The following is a 16,144-nucleotide window of genomic DNA, read 5'->3' as shown; positions in this document are numbered from 1 at the left end:
ATTCGTTTCTTTAATGTCAGGCATCATTGTATTCTGAATAGCCCGTCAGCAGCAGCCTGAGCAACACAGACACGCAGACAGGTGAGCTCTGATGTCCTTTTGATATAATTTAAAGATGAGACTGAGCGTCGCTGTGTCTCTGTCACCAAAACTTTTGGGTTGTGTCGCCCAAATCAACAAAACAAGAAAAAGGACAGAGCTACAGAATCTCAGGTGAGATTAGAAAATGGCTCAGAGCAGATAGTTGGTTCAAACAGAGGAGCGCACCATCTTCCATCATGTCAAGACTATTAATTCAAAAACAGCAAAACATCTGTTTAAATTTTTTTGGGGAAAAAATCATGATACAAGTCCAGTTTCAGGCGAGTTATATCAGCAAACATATTCAATCGAAGTAAACTTTCTGCAGTGTCAGGCTCTTTGTGTTTGCACAAGAGTATATGATTGATACAAGAGAGATAAAGAACAAGTGCACATATTATTTAGGCCACCTGACAGAAAACGTCCCCACCACAGATTAAACCAAACCTACATCCTTGCACCTGGTTAATGTGCAATATTCAATCTTTTTTTTAGCTCTGTTTTCCTTTTCACTAACTCCTCTAGATCTTTGCATTTATAAAAGACAAATGATTTGATCCTAAGCTATTTATACTCATAAAGAGGCCTAACAGTTGTATTTAACACAATAGTCTAATCTGTGTAATTACAATATTCCTCCTCTGTGCTCCTGTGAAGCAGCTTGAGTCAGAAGATTACAACTCATGGTGCTAAATCAAATGATAGTGTCGATCAGAGAGACAACAAAGGACAGAGCGGAGCTCAACAACCCGTAGGAGTGAGACAATTCCCCAGAGACTTGTTTTTTTTCTTGCAAACTCTCCTTGTTTCAGTCTATAGCCTCCTTTTGTCCTGCTGCCTCTCATGTCTCACTCTCATGCTAACCCGTGGTTAGGATTAGCATCCTGCCTGGCACCTTCATCTCTTCGCCTCCTGAGCAAACATCCAGCCTCCCAGCTCTCCGGTCTACAAGATGGACCAAAATAATAAATCACCTCTGCAAATAAGATGTATAAGTAGGCCACGCTGTTTCTTACACCCACATACACGAATGCAGAAATGCAAATCCATGCACAAATGCACATGCACACAATCGCAGGCAAATGTGAAGCTACAAATCCACTTAAACACACTCATAATCCATCTTCTTTCCTGCCTGTGCACGCACACCAACATGCACAGAGACAGGCCCACACAAACAGTGTCACACCCTTTCTGCAGTGCTACCCATGTGGACTACAGAGTCACCGGGGACTGCGCGATAAAAAAGCCAAATGTTTATATCGCTCAGAAGAGAAGGTAGCCCTCCTGGTTTGCATCCAACCTCCAATGCCTCCTCCATCAATTAATCAGCAGATGTATTTTTAAAACAAGTTGTGCTAGAACTTGATGGACTGTTTAAAAATGCATTGAGCACCAGAGGAGGAGCAGCTGCACCAAGCTTACAGTAGCTGAGGAGGCTTGTGGTGGCAGCGAAAAAGAAACAGCAGCAGCAACAAACGTTGAGACTGCAGGAGAGGAGACAGACACAAAGGTGAGACGGAGAGAGAACACGCAGAGGGGGTACTGAAAGGAAAACATGGGGTGAGGCGGGGTGGGTAGATACAGGCAGCAAAGATGCTAAGAAATGCAGAAAAAAATACTGAAGATGCAGCAGAGCAAAGGGAAGAAAAGACCCTTGAGTGTGTGTGAGAGCGGCAGGATATTTTTGGGGAACTATTTTTGGTACTTGAGTGATCCTTGGGGTGAATGGGGGAGAGGGTGGATGGACAGATGCAAAATCAAATCCATTCTGAGCATCACAGCAGAATTATACAGCAAGTGTGGTCACATAAGGACAAGCCCACAACACCTGCAGCCCTTTATGTGCTGCACCAAAAGCTACCAGGCTCTCCAACCTAATGCTAATGTCTTTCTCACGGTAACACTCCAGTAACTTCAGAATAAGAACAAAACCTTTATCCCAACAGTCAGTCGAGCGCTCTGAAGCTTTTTCTTCTCAACAGATTTTGTTTTTTTGTTCTGCTTTTTCTTTTTTTTTTCTTTTTTAAATTCTTTTTCAAAATGGCTATCGTCCAGCCATCAGACTTTGTGTTTTGAGGAGAGCAGAGGCTCGCTGTTGGCAGTCTGCGCAAGTGTTTGAAGGCAGCGAATTCCCCAGTTACATCAGATCTCCCAGTTACATGGCGCTCAGGTTTCTTCCATCTGTTTCCCTGCTAAAGATGGGCTTCTGACGCGGCACTCCAGGTGCACTGTGGGCTGCGTGCACAAGTGTAAATACACACATATACAATGCACACTGGCGTCCACCCACATGGACTCACTCACACAAAGAGACGACACAAAAGCTGGCAAAGGCATACACACACACACGAGGCAAACTTGCACTGTACATGCAAACACACTGTGATGTCCGACTCTCTTATTGTCCAGACAATGATCAGAGGTACAGCACTATAACAACATCTAGCTGCGCCCGAAACAGTAGTAGGCAGGGTTTATTGCCTCTATCTATATAGTAAAGTATTCTGAACACAGGCGGCAGCAACAACTTTAAATATAGTCGCTTCATTTTCCTGCTAAAATGTAGATTTTTTTTCTCAGGAAAACGTGTCGAAATGATCTCTTCAGCAATTTAAAGTTATCGTCCTGCAGATTTTCATGACATCAAACCCTATTTTTTATCCCTTCTATAATCAGCATTTTTCTGCAACAACTATTCACTGAGTTTACATTCAGTGATTTCCTCTCCATATAGTAGTGTTCACTTTCAAATTGCCTTCCAATCCCCTGTGTATTTGAAGGCAATTTGAACGCTGCTGTATAGAGAGGAAATTACTGAATGTGAACTCATTGAATGGTTATTGCAGAAAAGGAAATTCAAGACTATAGATTGATGAGAACTTTATTGTGAGGGCATCCATATACAAGTGCACAGTGGGGATGAAATATTAATGGTTCAACAGAGCTGCAGTCAGCATTTAAAGGAGCTATTTGTAAGTTTTGCTATTGCTACATAGCCAACGTTAGCATTAACAGCTGTTTACTTACCAGTCTTGACGAGAGCTTCAGTCATCGTTGCGTTTACAAGAGGTTGCAATACGCCCTCTGAACAGCGCTTCTTCTTCAGGGCAGACTGGACGCTACAGTGATTCGGTATCAGAAAGTGGCGAGACGGGCCGGAGCTAGCTGGCTAGTATGCTAACTTCAGAAGTGATAGAAATAGAAGCACAACAAGAGGACTGCTTTTCCCCCACTGGGGCCGGCTCTTGCTGAGTAGAGGAATGAAGTTTGATGCTGAACTCAAAAACTTTTGTCTAGACTTTTAAGTAAACAGCTGTTAATGCTAACAGTGGCTATGTAGCGTTAGCAAAACTTACAAATAGCTCCTTTAAGCTGTGCTAAACAAGGCAGACACCAGAAGATGCAGAGACAAGACAAAAACAAAACAAGGTATGTGTAAAACCGACCGTTACTGATTAGTTTAATTGAATTCTTTTTATTGAATTGTATTCACATTCATTAGTTAGTTAGTTAGTTATTTAGTTGCCCCTGTAAATTACATAAACGAATGACAATAAGTGGCGTCACTTTCTCTGAGCAGAACAGAGAGAGAGTAAACAACACCAGACAGAAGGAGGCACAGCCGGAGGAATCCTCTTCTGAACCCACTTTTGAAGCCGTTTGCTGATATTAAAGACCAGTAGTGGCCGGTTACTGTGTGGTGCTGGGGCGCTGCCTCCTTCCACTTATCCAGAGGAGAAAACTACTCACATATTAACTATAAATGAATTATGTATTGCAAGATAATTACAATAAAAACAATTTACTTGCACTATGTGCCCTGTTAGTCATGACTGCTGGTGAGGGTGGGTGGGGAAAGAAAGATATCTATAAACTCCTGAAGAGGCACATCAAGACCTGATGAAACGTCCCAGAGGATTTTGGCTAACAACTATGACTGAAATGAAATTGAGAGACATTCGTAAAATTAATTATGAGAAAGATGGGATTGGCCATTATTATGATTACATCATGTCAAAGTAAAGGAGTATTTCGCTTTAGATATGGATTCAGTCTCATCCATACAGACATACATACAGTCACATGTTGGGGATGGATAATTAAGTAGTTTGAATGTTAGAAAGAGAGGACAGAGTGACAGGAAAAACTCTAATAGTAAAACTTAGTACCCTTGAAAAACATGAGGGAACCAAATAATCACATACTAAGGGACTATGTTACTTGGCCATATTTGTACTGGTTAGACTTAAAAGGAATTTGAGTCAGGTGATTCAGCAGGTGAAACACTGACAACGAAACTAACACAAATCCAAACTATATATGATTCTAATGGAGAAGTTACTTACGATCAAAAACAGAACATTATATGAATGAGAAAGTAATTTCTAACTTAAAGGAAGTTCAGAACTTGTTTTAGTAGTATGTGTTTACCTTTGGTGAACGATGCAGTTTATGCAAACAGACAGCAAAAGAAGACTTAGTATTGCTTAGTATAAGAATTAGTATATATAGTATATAAATGTTTTCAGGATATATTGACTCCTTTTCTTACAATGTTATGTAATGATGTTATAATGTCTCAATCACCATGTGAACAGCTGTCACTTCAACTACACCACAGTCTGGGAAAGATCATTTTCAAATTGAATAGAGTGAATCCTTGTGTGTCAGACCTCTGTTGGAACGGCTGTGAACAGAGAGGATCATTAACACGTCTGTTATAACATTACCCAGAAACAAGAACATTTTGGGTTGGAGTCCAAGATACGTCATGTTCTCAGTATTCAACGTGAATGTGAATATGAGGCTCTGTTTGTTTGTTGGGAGCTAAAGTGCATGGATTGAAAATTGCAGTAACACAACAACTTGATAGATAATGATAATGACGGGCCGTGCAGCCTCAGCCCTTCCGGGAGTTTACAGAGATAATGGCTTGGATGGGCCATGGACACTCATCACGGACTAAAGCAAGAGACACTTAGTAGAGAGCTGATTTGCACTGACCAAGATCCAAAGCCAGAAACACAAATCTTGTATGTAGAGCACATCCTGTCCAGAAGGAAAGCTTGTGATGCAATGATCGGATTTATCTGTTTCTTTATGTCCGTAACCTCTGGTTTACTCTTCATGTGTCGTTTATGTATTCGTACGTGTTTGTTGGTGTCTGTTTCTGGTCTTATGTTGTATTCGTAAAGTGTAGGATTTAAAACTTTAGAGTGAAGAAGCAAAAGCTGACGGAGCAACGGACTGACTGAGTGAACTGTGGGTGTAAATCTGAAGGGAGACTTACTGGGAAGTAGAGCAGTAAAGCCCCAAACAAGATGGCTTCCAGCAGGATGAGACCAGATGTGCGGATGCTCTGAAAGAGAAACAACAAACAAACCATCAATCAATCAATCAATCAGTCAGTCAGTGACAAGGAGCAGGTGATTTATTTACACTCATGTGCAGAAAGGAGGGTGACAGCAAATGCAAATAATAAATTTGTGTGTCTTTCAAAGCCAAACAAACAGGGAAGAGTTGAATATATATATTTTTTATTGCAGCATTTTTCTGAGTTGGATTTAATTACCCACATTACCTTGTAGAAGTTTTTTTTTTATGTCTTTTATGTTAATTCAAAGGGTTCCAGGGACATTTCTTGTGAACTGAGAAAATGTGAGAGATTCTGAGGCAACAACACAAATGTCTATAAATAGCACACAGGGAAAGATTCAACTCAACTTTGCCCGAGGACTGGTTGTAATTATCCTGTGCCGCGAGGAGCTCATATTTATTTCACTTTATTCTATTAGCAGAGTGTGTATTATGCAACAACTTTGCTGTAAGTCTGTGAGGATTCAATGAGGGGTAGATGTTAGTTGAGTCTAATATACATTAAAGAAATCAAACAAACTTCGCTCAAATCAGCGAAGGCGTCGTCTGTGAAATGCATGTAGTATGAAACCGGTTGAATTATCATAAAAGGATATGGAGCAAATAAATATTAATTTAGTTTTAACGACAGACTTGCTACTCCTGTCAGTTACAGACTGAAATGAAGGGCAGTGTAAAACTCACAGAGGCCTTAAAATGACAAAACCTGTGTGTCACAGACCCGTTTAATCTGGGGCAGTTATCTAAGAGTTCTTCATTTACTGTGTGAGCCAGTGTTTAAAAGCATCATTTACCTCCATCTATAATAATGTTTGGTTGGATATGTCGTTTGGTTATGGTATTTGGGTCAAGCTCCAAAAATGTTGACTCCTACAGTTCCCATAATGCAACTCAATATTGGCTCTTTATAACAGGGGAAATAAAGATTGCATAAATAATAATTAATAAGATTGCATCAAAACACGAATGCATGATTAAATCTTTTGTGATTGTACTTTTAGTCCATCTTTACCCGGAAGATGCCCAGTCTTTCAAACTCCATGCCCTCAATTTCAAACGCAGATTTTCTCTTTAAAGATTGCCCTGATACACTTCACTCCAGAGCCACAGAAGACATTATGTAACTGTTCTCACAAGCTCAGTTGCACTCCTCATGATTATTAAAGTCATCTTGATATGTGAAATTTGTGCATTCTGCATCGAAAACTCCTCCGCATTGACCCCTGATCTCCTCCTCACCTTGTTCCTCCTGAAGTGGTAGACCACCAGCATGCTGGCCAGGTCCAGCACCATACACAGACCCTGGAAGGACGCCACAGCGAGCCGCAGCACGCCGTCCTCCTGCACCAGACAGGGTGTGTCGTCCCGGCAGTAGGGGCAGCCCTCGCGGCACGGCAGGCACTTGCTCGACACGTCAGAGGTGTCGTCTCTGTGAGAGCCCTGCTCCTTACCTGAGGACGTGAGAGCACTTTAGATGACAACCAGACATGTATCTGTGGATATATTCAAGACTTAAGTTGCGTTGAAAGACAGCCGTTTGAAAACTTTGGATCTAATCACCAGTCAGGACACAGATCTTATTTACTGTCGTGTTTTCAAGGATTATCACTGTAATTAATTTGCATTTGGCTGTCACATACTGACTTCTCATTAAATGCTCAGTTAATCAACTTGAAGGAGTAGCAATCATCAATCCAATAAATCACAAAGCCTTGGGGGCCATAATTACAAGAATACAGCCTTTAATTAAGCAGAGGAGGGAATAATGAAGGAGTGGGGGATAAAATATTGTGACACTTCTCCCTTCATCATTCCAGTCGGCGTAATTGTTGATACATCAGCATGTGGCACACTAGGTTGTGGTTTACCCTGGATTACTTTTGAGAGTTTTGCGTTTAGCACGAATGGATGTGTTTTTTCTTACGGAGGCACCTGTGAAATCTGAATTTAATCAGTTACACGTAAAGAAACAGACATGCCGGAAATATAAGGGATTTGGAATCAATCTGTAATATAAATCCTCCATTTTCACTATGCAGCTCTTCTACAAAATGATGCTTGATGAGCATGTAATTCTTCTGTAAGTCCCAGCCCTCATATAATATGCAAACACTGTTAAAGTTACCACACACAATGAGAGTTAAATTGGTTTGTTGCTATCTATCTATCTATCTATCTATCTATCTATCTATCTATCTATCTATCTATCTATCTATCTATCTTTGTTAATGGGTAATCACAGATATCAAGGCAAAGATCACCAGCCAAACATACATTGTAACATTCAAATCAAATGTCACTTTTCATGAGGTTTGACTGCACATTTCCAAATAATTCATTTGTTATTGCAGGCTGTGTTTTCCTCTCTCCGTCTTTTCTCCCCTTTGATATCTGTCCTTTTGGCCTGTTGCTAGGGAACAATAGAAAATCTGTTTGCAGCCTGGTCTGTTTTCAGGGGATGCATAAGGAATAACAGACAGGTTACGGGGTGGGTGGGTGGGATCGGGGTCGCCATCTACTGCGACCCAACCTGAGCGCCAGAGATTTTTAATGACAGGGTCTGCGCGGGGTTAGGAAAATGAGTCTCTTCACAGACTGCGCCATTTGACTACAGGCCTCATCACGCCGCATTACAATAAAGCTCCAGCTTAGCATATCAACCCCCTTGGGGTGCTGTATTGTTGGAGTCAGCGATGAAAACCACCGCAGTTGCCTGATTATCTCACTCATCAGGGCCAAGCTTTCAGCCCGAGGACACTGCAGCGCTTTCAGCCAAGGTGTCAGAATACAGGCATTCAGACCCAAAGCACGAGCAGGGAGGTAAAGCTATGGGTGTACTTGAAATTCACAAGGATGAGAGGAAGGAAAATCAGCAGAGACAGTTTGAAGTTTTGTGCACATGTTTAGATTTTAGTTCAAGTTATTATTATTCATTGAAACGGGTTAGGGGATGACAGGTGTATAAAGCTTTGGATTTCTCCACTCCAGGAAAAACTGTGTAGAAATAAAACATAACCCATGTTTTTCAGTTGTAAGAATCCAGACCTTAAGAGACATGTTAAAACAAGTAACATTTTAATTACTTTTTTTTTTTAATAATAATGCACATTAATGTGTGATAAAGTGTTAAACTGGAAACATGAACTTATCAACCGAAGAGCTGCAGTTTCAAGCAACACTGATTTCGAGCGTTAGCATTGGCTAACACTAGCAACAAAAACAAAATCTTCTAGCGACAGTCGTCATTTCAGCTGACAAAACCTAGGAATGTCATTTAGAAATGAGAAACCTGCTTTTGTACGGGACCGTTTCAAATCAAAGACCCACTGTTCTAAAAATGACAATGACGTGTGTAGGGAGAGCAGCTATAATAACTGTGGGGACGAGAGGCTTATCAAACGGTCAATTAATGTGTCACTAAACCTTTATTCAAATTTATTCCAACAAGATGTATTCTCCCTCTCCCCATGCAACTCATGATCCAACAGGTCTGTGATTCAGACGCCACCTGTGGCTCCTCAGAATAGAAACATTTCCAAACTAAGAACAGTGAAAATCCTTTGACTGATGCTGTACGTTTCATAACCTCACAAGCCCCAGGACACACGCTCAAAGACATTACAACAATTTCAAACAAAATGTGTGGCTGTCAACTCAAGAAAGAGGTTGTTATTTATTTATCTTTTTTTTTTTTTTTTAAAGAACCTCAAAGCTTGCTTTTGAAAGATTCAAAGTTTTGATCTGACAGCTCGCTGCAATATGTATTTTTATATCACAGAGGGATTTGTAACCTACTTTTAAAGCCATTGAGTGCCACTCTGCGCGGATGGTAGAATCCTCTCCTGCACTGGCACTTGTATTTGTCCAACACAAATCCATGGCCAACGATGGGAGTGCACTGTAAGAAAAAGGGCAGAGACAGACGTGTGGAGATTTAATAATAATAAGAAAATAATAATAATAAAAAAAACTATTTTGGCTGTAATCAACAGGAGTAGCACAGGAAGTAGTTGCGTGGAGGCAAAAGTGAGAAGCTGTGAAGGAAATGACGACAACAGGATGGAGGCGGATGATCGGCCAACACGGTGACTCAGCCAACGCAGCTCTTCTGTGCTTCTTGAATCCAAAAGCGAGTGGGAGTAAAATGATAACATATCAGGATGACATATCACAAGACACAGCAACAACAAAATCTGACAGAAATATAATCAGATAATTAGCTTTTCTCGCACACTCTTACACATTCGGGCATTCACCATAATAATACCAAGTGATATTATAGTCGGTACAGACATGATCAATTAATGGATTAGTTGATTGGGAGAAATTAATCAGCAACAATTTTGATTACTGTCCATTAATTTAAAGCTACAGTATGTACATTTTAAAAATACTTTTTAGTTGAAATAGAGAGGTGCTGTCTTCTGTGACCCAGATTCATTCAACAGCCTGGAAGCAATGCTGAGATATTTCCTTGTAAAGTTTCTGAGCAAGTCTCACCCTTCTGACCAATCAGAGAAGGCCAAGGTCACGGGTGGGAGCTCAGCGCTGTCAATCAATATTTTCTAGTGTACGACTCTTATCGCATCAAGGGCTCAAGCTAGCATTAGCTAGAACTGGAAGGGGCCGTTTTAAAGATTTAAGATTTGGTTGTTTATTACAGTAAATCAAACATCTGAAGATGTCACCTTCAAGAAAATAATGCACAAATTAATCGATAAAGAAAACATTCGTTAGGTACAGTAATAAAGAAACCAACTATATCATTCACAAACGAAAATCAGCCAGAATAGATCTAGTAAAGATCGAGTAAAGCATCGGTCAGTTAAACACTTCTCTGCATGTTGAGTAAATGTGAGCTTTAAAGTGTTGGAACTTCCAAATATTTGCATCTTGTAGGAAACTATTGTCGAGATCTGGATGATTCATAGCAGTTAACAGTGGGATTAATGCGGCTAACCAACAGAGAATGCTATAACATTTATAATACAAGATACTGCACATAGGCTGCAGTGTTTTACAGATATTACTGAAATCAAAGAAGTTGAGTATTATCCAGGGTCCCAGCAGTTATTAGACAGACATCACAAACTGAATGAAATACAGTTCCTATGTGTTTTCACTGCCGGCTGATGATTACGCTCCTTCTCAGGCCCACTGCAGTGTTTGGTCTCAGTTAATGAACTTGTTTCAATCATGTTATTGAGTCTCCTACATCGTCGACATACTCCTCTGCAGCGTGAGGCAGCAGACGCCCCAGTTATGAACATGCCTGCTGTCAGGGGAAATCACAGGGCTTTGCCAAGTAACAGGGAAACTAATTAATATCTAAATTAAGAATTAAGGGTTGTTTGCAGAATTTAAGAGTGCCTGCATAATTCCATCTTGCATTGATAACTGTGGGAGCTACATGGGCTTACAGACCATCTGGGGCAAAAACACACTCAACGACATCCAGGCACCGGTATGGACACACTCATGTGAATGCACATATCCTTTTACTAAAATACAGCTGCAATACATTTGACATGAACGTTCATAAATAGTGCATTACATTGCATGCTTACTGTAAAAACAGTATATATCCTATGGGACAGCTGCTGCGGAGAACAGCGGGGCTATATTTATGCTTCATGAATCAGTGACAGTCACTGATAAAGTCTTTTTATTTTTCTATTATTACAAATACAACCAATGTTTAGGGAATAATTCTACATTGTAGAAAATTATTATTTGCCTTCCTGCTGAGAGTTAGATTAAAAAAACTCTTGTGTCTATGTACAGAGCTACACCCAGGAGGCAATTAGCTTAGCTTAGCATATAAAGTGGAATCAGGGGGAAAAAGCTAGCCACGCTCTCTTAAAGAGTTCAAACTACAACTATCTACACCTCTGAAGCTCAGTAATGAATCTCAGTTGATTGCCACATTTTCTCATCTGTTTGTGTATAGGGATGATGTAAGTGTGATACAATGTTTTGATTATTAAGATACCACTCATATGTTCACGTGCAAGGTAGCATAATAGCCCCAAAATATGCTAGAAATGATACGGAGCATGTTTTCGTCGGACATCGGAAATATAGGCCACACCTCTGCAGAGCTGAGCAATCACAGCATGAAGTGGGTGTGAATGATGAATTGTTGGTTTTGTAAAGTCCCCCATAATCCCACATCGGAAAAGGTGTGTGTGTGTGTGTGTGTGTGTGTGTGTGTGTGAAGAAGCATGCTGGCATCTTAACAGCTGGAAGCACGGGGAAACAGCCTGGCACCTCTAAAGCGACATAATTAACGTGTCATATTTTGTTTATTTAATCCGCCCACTAACTAAAGTGTAAAAACAACAAAAGTTGTGGAAACCAAATGAGATACAACAAGTTAATGGCTGAGCTTTAGAGGTGCTAACCCTAACTCTTCATGCTAAGATAAGATGGTATTGAGATTCTCATCTAACTCTGAGTGCATTAGCTGAGAGCGAATGAGTGCATTTCCGAAAATATTCCTTTCAAAGTAGAATGAGGTAATAATAATAATAATAAATAATAATTTCGTGAAAAGACATTTATTTCTTCTGCTCCCAGCTCTTCAGATCTGTCAAATCTTCACTTCTGCCGTATAAAAATGATATTTTGCTATTGAATTTTCTGCTGAGCCAGGTTTTGGTGTAAAGTTTATTTCAGTTTATTGACATTCACATTTTGGTATTTCACTGGTAGTCTCATTCAACAACATGTCATTTTGGATGATATCTATTTTTGTCTTCATCTTTTTTTGAGTGAAAGAGCACAGCTTGCCAAAGCTGCCAGCTGAACTTCTGCAGAGATAGTTGATTTTCAAAGCTGACAAACAGCCCCAAATCTCTAAACTGGGAAGCTGCGGCAGGAAGGATGGGGCTGCAGAGGGTACAAATGTCTGAACTGAAGTGCAAATGGCTGACAGAATAAACAGATACAGTAAATAACTGCTTCAGTGTTGCACCACTGAAGACAAGCAGGTCTGGGAGTTATGAAACACGTTTCCGCTTCTTGGAAGAAAGAATGTGAGTTTTACACCTTAGAGACTTCACCTCTTGTTGATGGATTTTTTTTCACATTTTTCTTATGAAGTATTGGCTGCTCTGAAATGTGAACTGTGTCCGACAGCATCCTCAAAGCTATGTTGGGTTTACCTATAAAAAATTTAACAGCAACAAGCCAGGAGAGAAAATACAAGCATAAACTGAATGTGCGAGATATCTAACATTTTTGTATGTTTTAGCCTTTTTTTTTCATCTCCTATATATAATGAGGGAAATCCAAGGATAGTGGCCTTTACATGAATAACTGTCTTCAGCGACCTTCATTAGAGTGATTCAATGTCCCTGATAATGTTGTGCGTTCACACACAGCAATTGTGAAGAGCTGTAAAATATGTCCATTTAAAGAAATCATTTACTGCAGGGCAATAAAGGAAGATTAGATATGTGAAGACAACTTCATGCATTTGCATTTGGTGCATTTCCATAACTGTAACGTGCCCAATACAAACCAATCTCCTCATCACTATTTACTGTAATTCAGCATTTCAGTAGTTTATATTTTAAATATTTATATTTTATTTCCCAGTGACTTTCTGAAATTTGTAATGTAGAATATATGTAGCTTACTAGCCATAATAAAACAGGACTGAGACGACAACGCTAGCATCTCTGTTTAACCTGCACTTTGGTGCTTTGAGTTAGATGCTAACTTCAGCATGCTAACATACTCACATAGGCAATGTTAACATGCAAATGCTTAGCAGGTAATGTTTACCATGATCGCCATCTTAGTTTAGCTTGTTAGCATGCTAACATTTGCTTATTAACACTAAAAAGAAAGTACATGCTAAGTCCAGTGGATTATCTATCTAATCTATCTATCTATCTATCTATTATCTATCTTTCTATCTATCTTCTGAGGACCAGGAGTGTCTGTACAAGTTCCAATGAAATTCATTCAATTGACATTGAAATATTTTAGTCTGGACCAAAGAACAAACGCTGCCATCCAGAGCCATAGCTAAAAATAGCCAGAGCAAATTCACTATATCAATGCAAATGAAGAAAATTCTCACGTTGCATCTGGTGACTTTTCTATCCGAGGGAAGTCCTGAATAAAAACAATTTCAAAACTGCCACAAAAACAGGAACAAGTTTGTAGTCCAGACAAAGCCTGGCGGTCTCAGCTTCTCATAACCAGGTGGATAAATGATGTCATGGGACTAAAAGCATGATTTTTCAGGGTTTTAGAGAGTCCAAGTTCAAATGTCCAAACAATTACAGTTAATGTGTGTTGCTGCTAAAACAACCAACATGCAGCTTTAAGTTACTAAATCTTACATCAGTGTTAAGAATTTCAATATATACTTTGCATGCATTCAATCACGATGTGCAAACAGAACATGAATGAAAACCCAGTAAGTATAAAAACAACTGTAAATGAGCCACAGCAAGCTGCAGCACATCTCCTGCTGGAGCAAATCTGCGTAAGCAAGTGTTTATTCATGTGTCTTCTTCTTTCTGGCGATAAGCATACCTGTGAAATTATATTAAGTCGGCATAACACAGGAAGCGGCATTGATTTGTGCTAAAGCCTTTTCAAAAATTTTTCATTCATCCAAAACCAAAATGAACCTGAGGCTTGGCTCGGGTGTTTATGTGCAGGTGGCGAGTTGAGGCGTCAGCTTCCACGGGGCGAAAGAATACAGTTGGACTTTGTCCAGCTTTGGAACATCTGCTGGGCAGAAAAGATGATACAGTGGCAAGAAAAAGTATGTGAACCTTTTGGAATTTCATGATTTTCTGAGTAAATTTGTCATAAAATGTGATCTGATATTCATCTAAGTCAAGGGTATTGACAAATATAATGTGTCTTAAATAATACCACAAAAAAAAAATTGATCTTTCATGTCTTTATTGAGAATAAACAAAAAATCCTCATAGTGCTTGTGGAAAAAGTATGTGAACCCTTGAATTAATGACCTCAAAAAAGCTAATTGGTGTCAGGTTTTAGCATACCTGGAGTCTCGTTAAGACAATGAGTTTGGGGGTGTGGACTAAAGCTACTTTGACTGATAAAAACCCCTCAAACTTTTGGAGTTTGTTTTGCAAAAGAAGAACACGTTTATGTGAGCCATGCCTCGCCAAAAAGAGCTTTCAGAGGATCTACGATCAAGAATGGTTGATTTACATAAAGCTGGCAAGGGTTACAAAGTGATTTCAAAGACTTTAGAAATTCACCAGTCTACAGTTAGGCAAACAATCTACAAATGGAGACACTTTGGGAATGTTGCTACTCTACCAAGAAGTGGACGCCCAGTCAGAATGACACCAAGACCACAACGAAGACTCATCAATGAGGTAAAGAAACAACCCCGAATGACAACCAAAGATTTGAAGGCATCATTGGAACTGGCTAACATCGCTGTTCATGAGTCTACAATACGTAAAACATTGAACAAGCAGGGTATCTACGGCAGGACACCACGAAGGAAGCCACTGCTTACTAAAAAGAACATTGCTGCACGCCTGAAGTTTGTGAAAGAGCACATTGACACTCTACAGCGGTATTGGCGAAATGTTTTGTGGACTGATGAAACTAAGATTGAACTATTTGGGGGAAAAAACACCCAGCACTACATCTGGTGTAGTAAGGGCACGGCATATCGTCATGAAAACATCATCCCAACCGTAAAGTATGGTGGAGGAAACCTCATGATTTGGGCCTGCTTTGCTGCATCAGGGCCTGGCCAGCTTGCAATGATTGAGGGGAAGATGAATTCCCAAATTTATCAGAGAATTCCTCAGGATAATCTGAGACTGTCTGTACATCAGCTGAAACTCTCTAGAAAGTGTGTAATGCAACAAGACAACGACCCAAAACACCGGAGCAAGTCCACAACAGACTGGTTCCAGAAAAACAAAATCCGCCTTTTTGGAGTGGCCAAGTCAGAGCCAGGAAGACTGGGCAAAAAGTCCTCCTCAGCGATGTGCAGCTCTGATCCAGAGCTACAGGAAGCACCTGGTTGAGGTTATTGCTGCTAAGGGGGGGGGTCAACCAGTTATTAATTCTATGGGTTCACTTACTTTTTCCACTGCCATTTTGAATGTTGAATGAGTGTGTTCAATAAAGACATGAAAGATCAGATTTTTTTCTTGTGTTATTATTTTAGACACATTATATTTGTCAATACCCTTGACTTAGATGAAGATCAGATCAGATTTTATGACAAATTTATTCAGAAAACTATGACTTTCCAAAAGGTTCACATACTTTTTCTTGCCACTGTAGATAGATAGTAAGTATATGGTTACATACTGTGAGTAGATAAATAAAGCAAATATGGCAAACTGAAGAACTGCCAGACCACAACCAAACAGCCACTTACACTCACTCTAGTACAGACACAGACATACACGACCAGCATTTGTTATGAACTCATTTTCTGCTTACTCCAAAGGAAGTGGAGGCTCATTAAGATAAGACATACCCAGGGACACTGAGGTGGGCAAAGATGAAACATGATGCTTATTTTTGGCCTTTATTGTGCTCTGTGCATCTGAATTGTTGCATTTATTAAACCTGCCTGTGCGATCACAGCACAAGTACTTTGTGTTTCCCAAGTGCGTTTTAGAGCACAGGAGATAAGATTGTAAAATAAATACCT

The 16,144-nt window shown here is 39.9% G+C and overlaps 1 protein-coding gene across 1 annotated transcript in view; it reads right to left on the bottom strand.

Moving 5' to 3' along the window:
* LOC111228893 (probable G-protein coupled receptor 158) overlaps nt 1-16,144 on the bottom strand; it is a 59,403-nt gene that overhangs the window by 24,154 nt on the left and 19,105 nt on the right. The window contains exons 3-5 of the mRNA XM_022755004.1: nt 9,256-9,358; nt 6,700-6,911; nt 5,375-5,443 (exon numbers count right to left, since the gene is read on the bottom strand). Of these exons, the coding sequence (XP_022610725.1) occupies nt 5,375-5,443; nt 6,700-6,911; nt 9,256-9,358 (384 nt within the window). The remainder of the gene's footprint in view (nt 1-5,374; nt 5,444-6,699; nt 6,912-9,255; nt 9,359-16,144) is intronic.

The sequence above is a fragment of the Seriola dumerili genome, unplaced genomic scaffold (genome assembly GCF_002260705.1).
Source record: "Seriola dumerili isolate Sdu_G_001 unplaced genomic scaffold, Sdu_1.0 BDQW01000226.1, whole genome shotgun sequence".
Classification (NCBI taxonomy): domain Eukaryota; kingdom Metazoa; phylum Chordata; class Actinopteri; order Carangiformes; family Carangidae; genus Seriola; species Seriola dumerili.
This window is presented reverse-complemented; position numbering and strand designations above follow the sequence as displayed.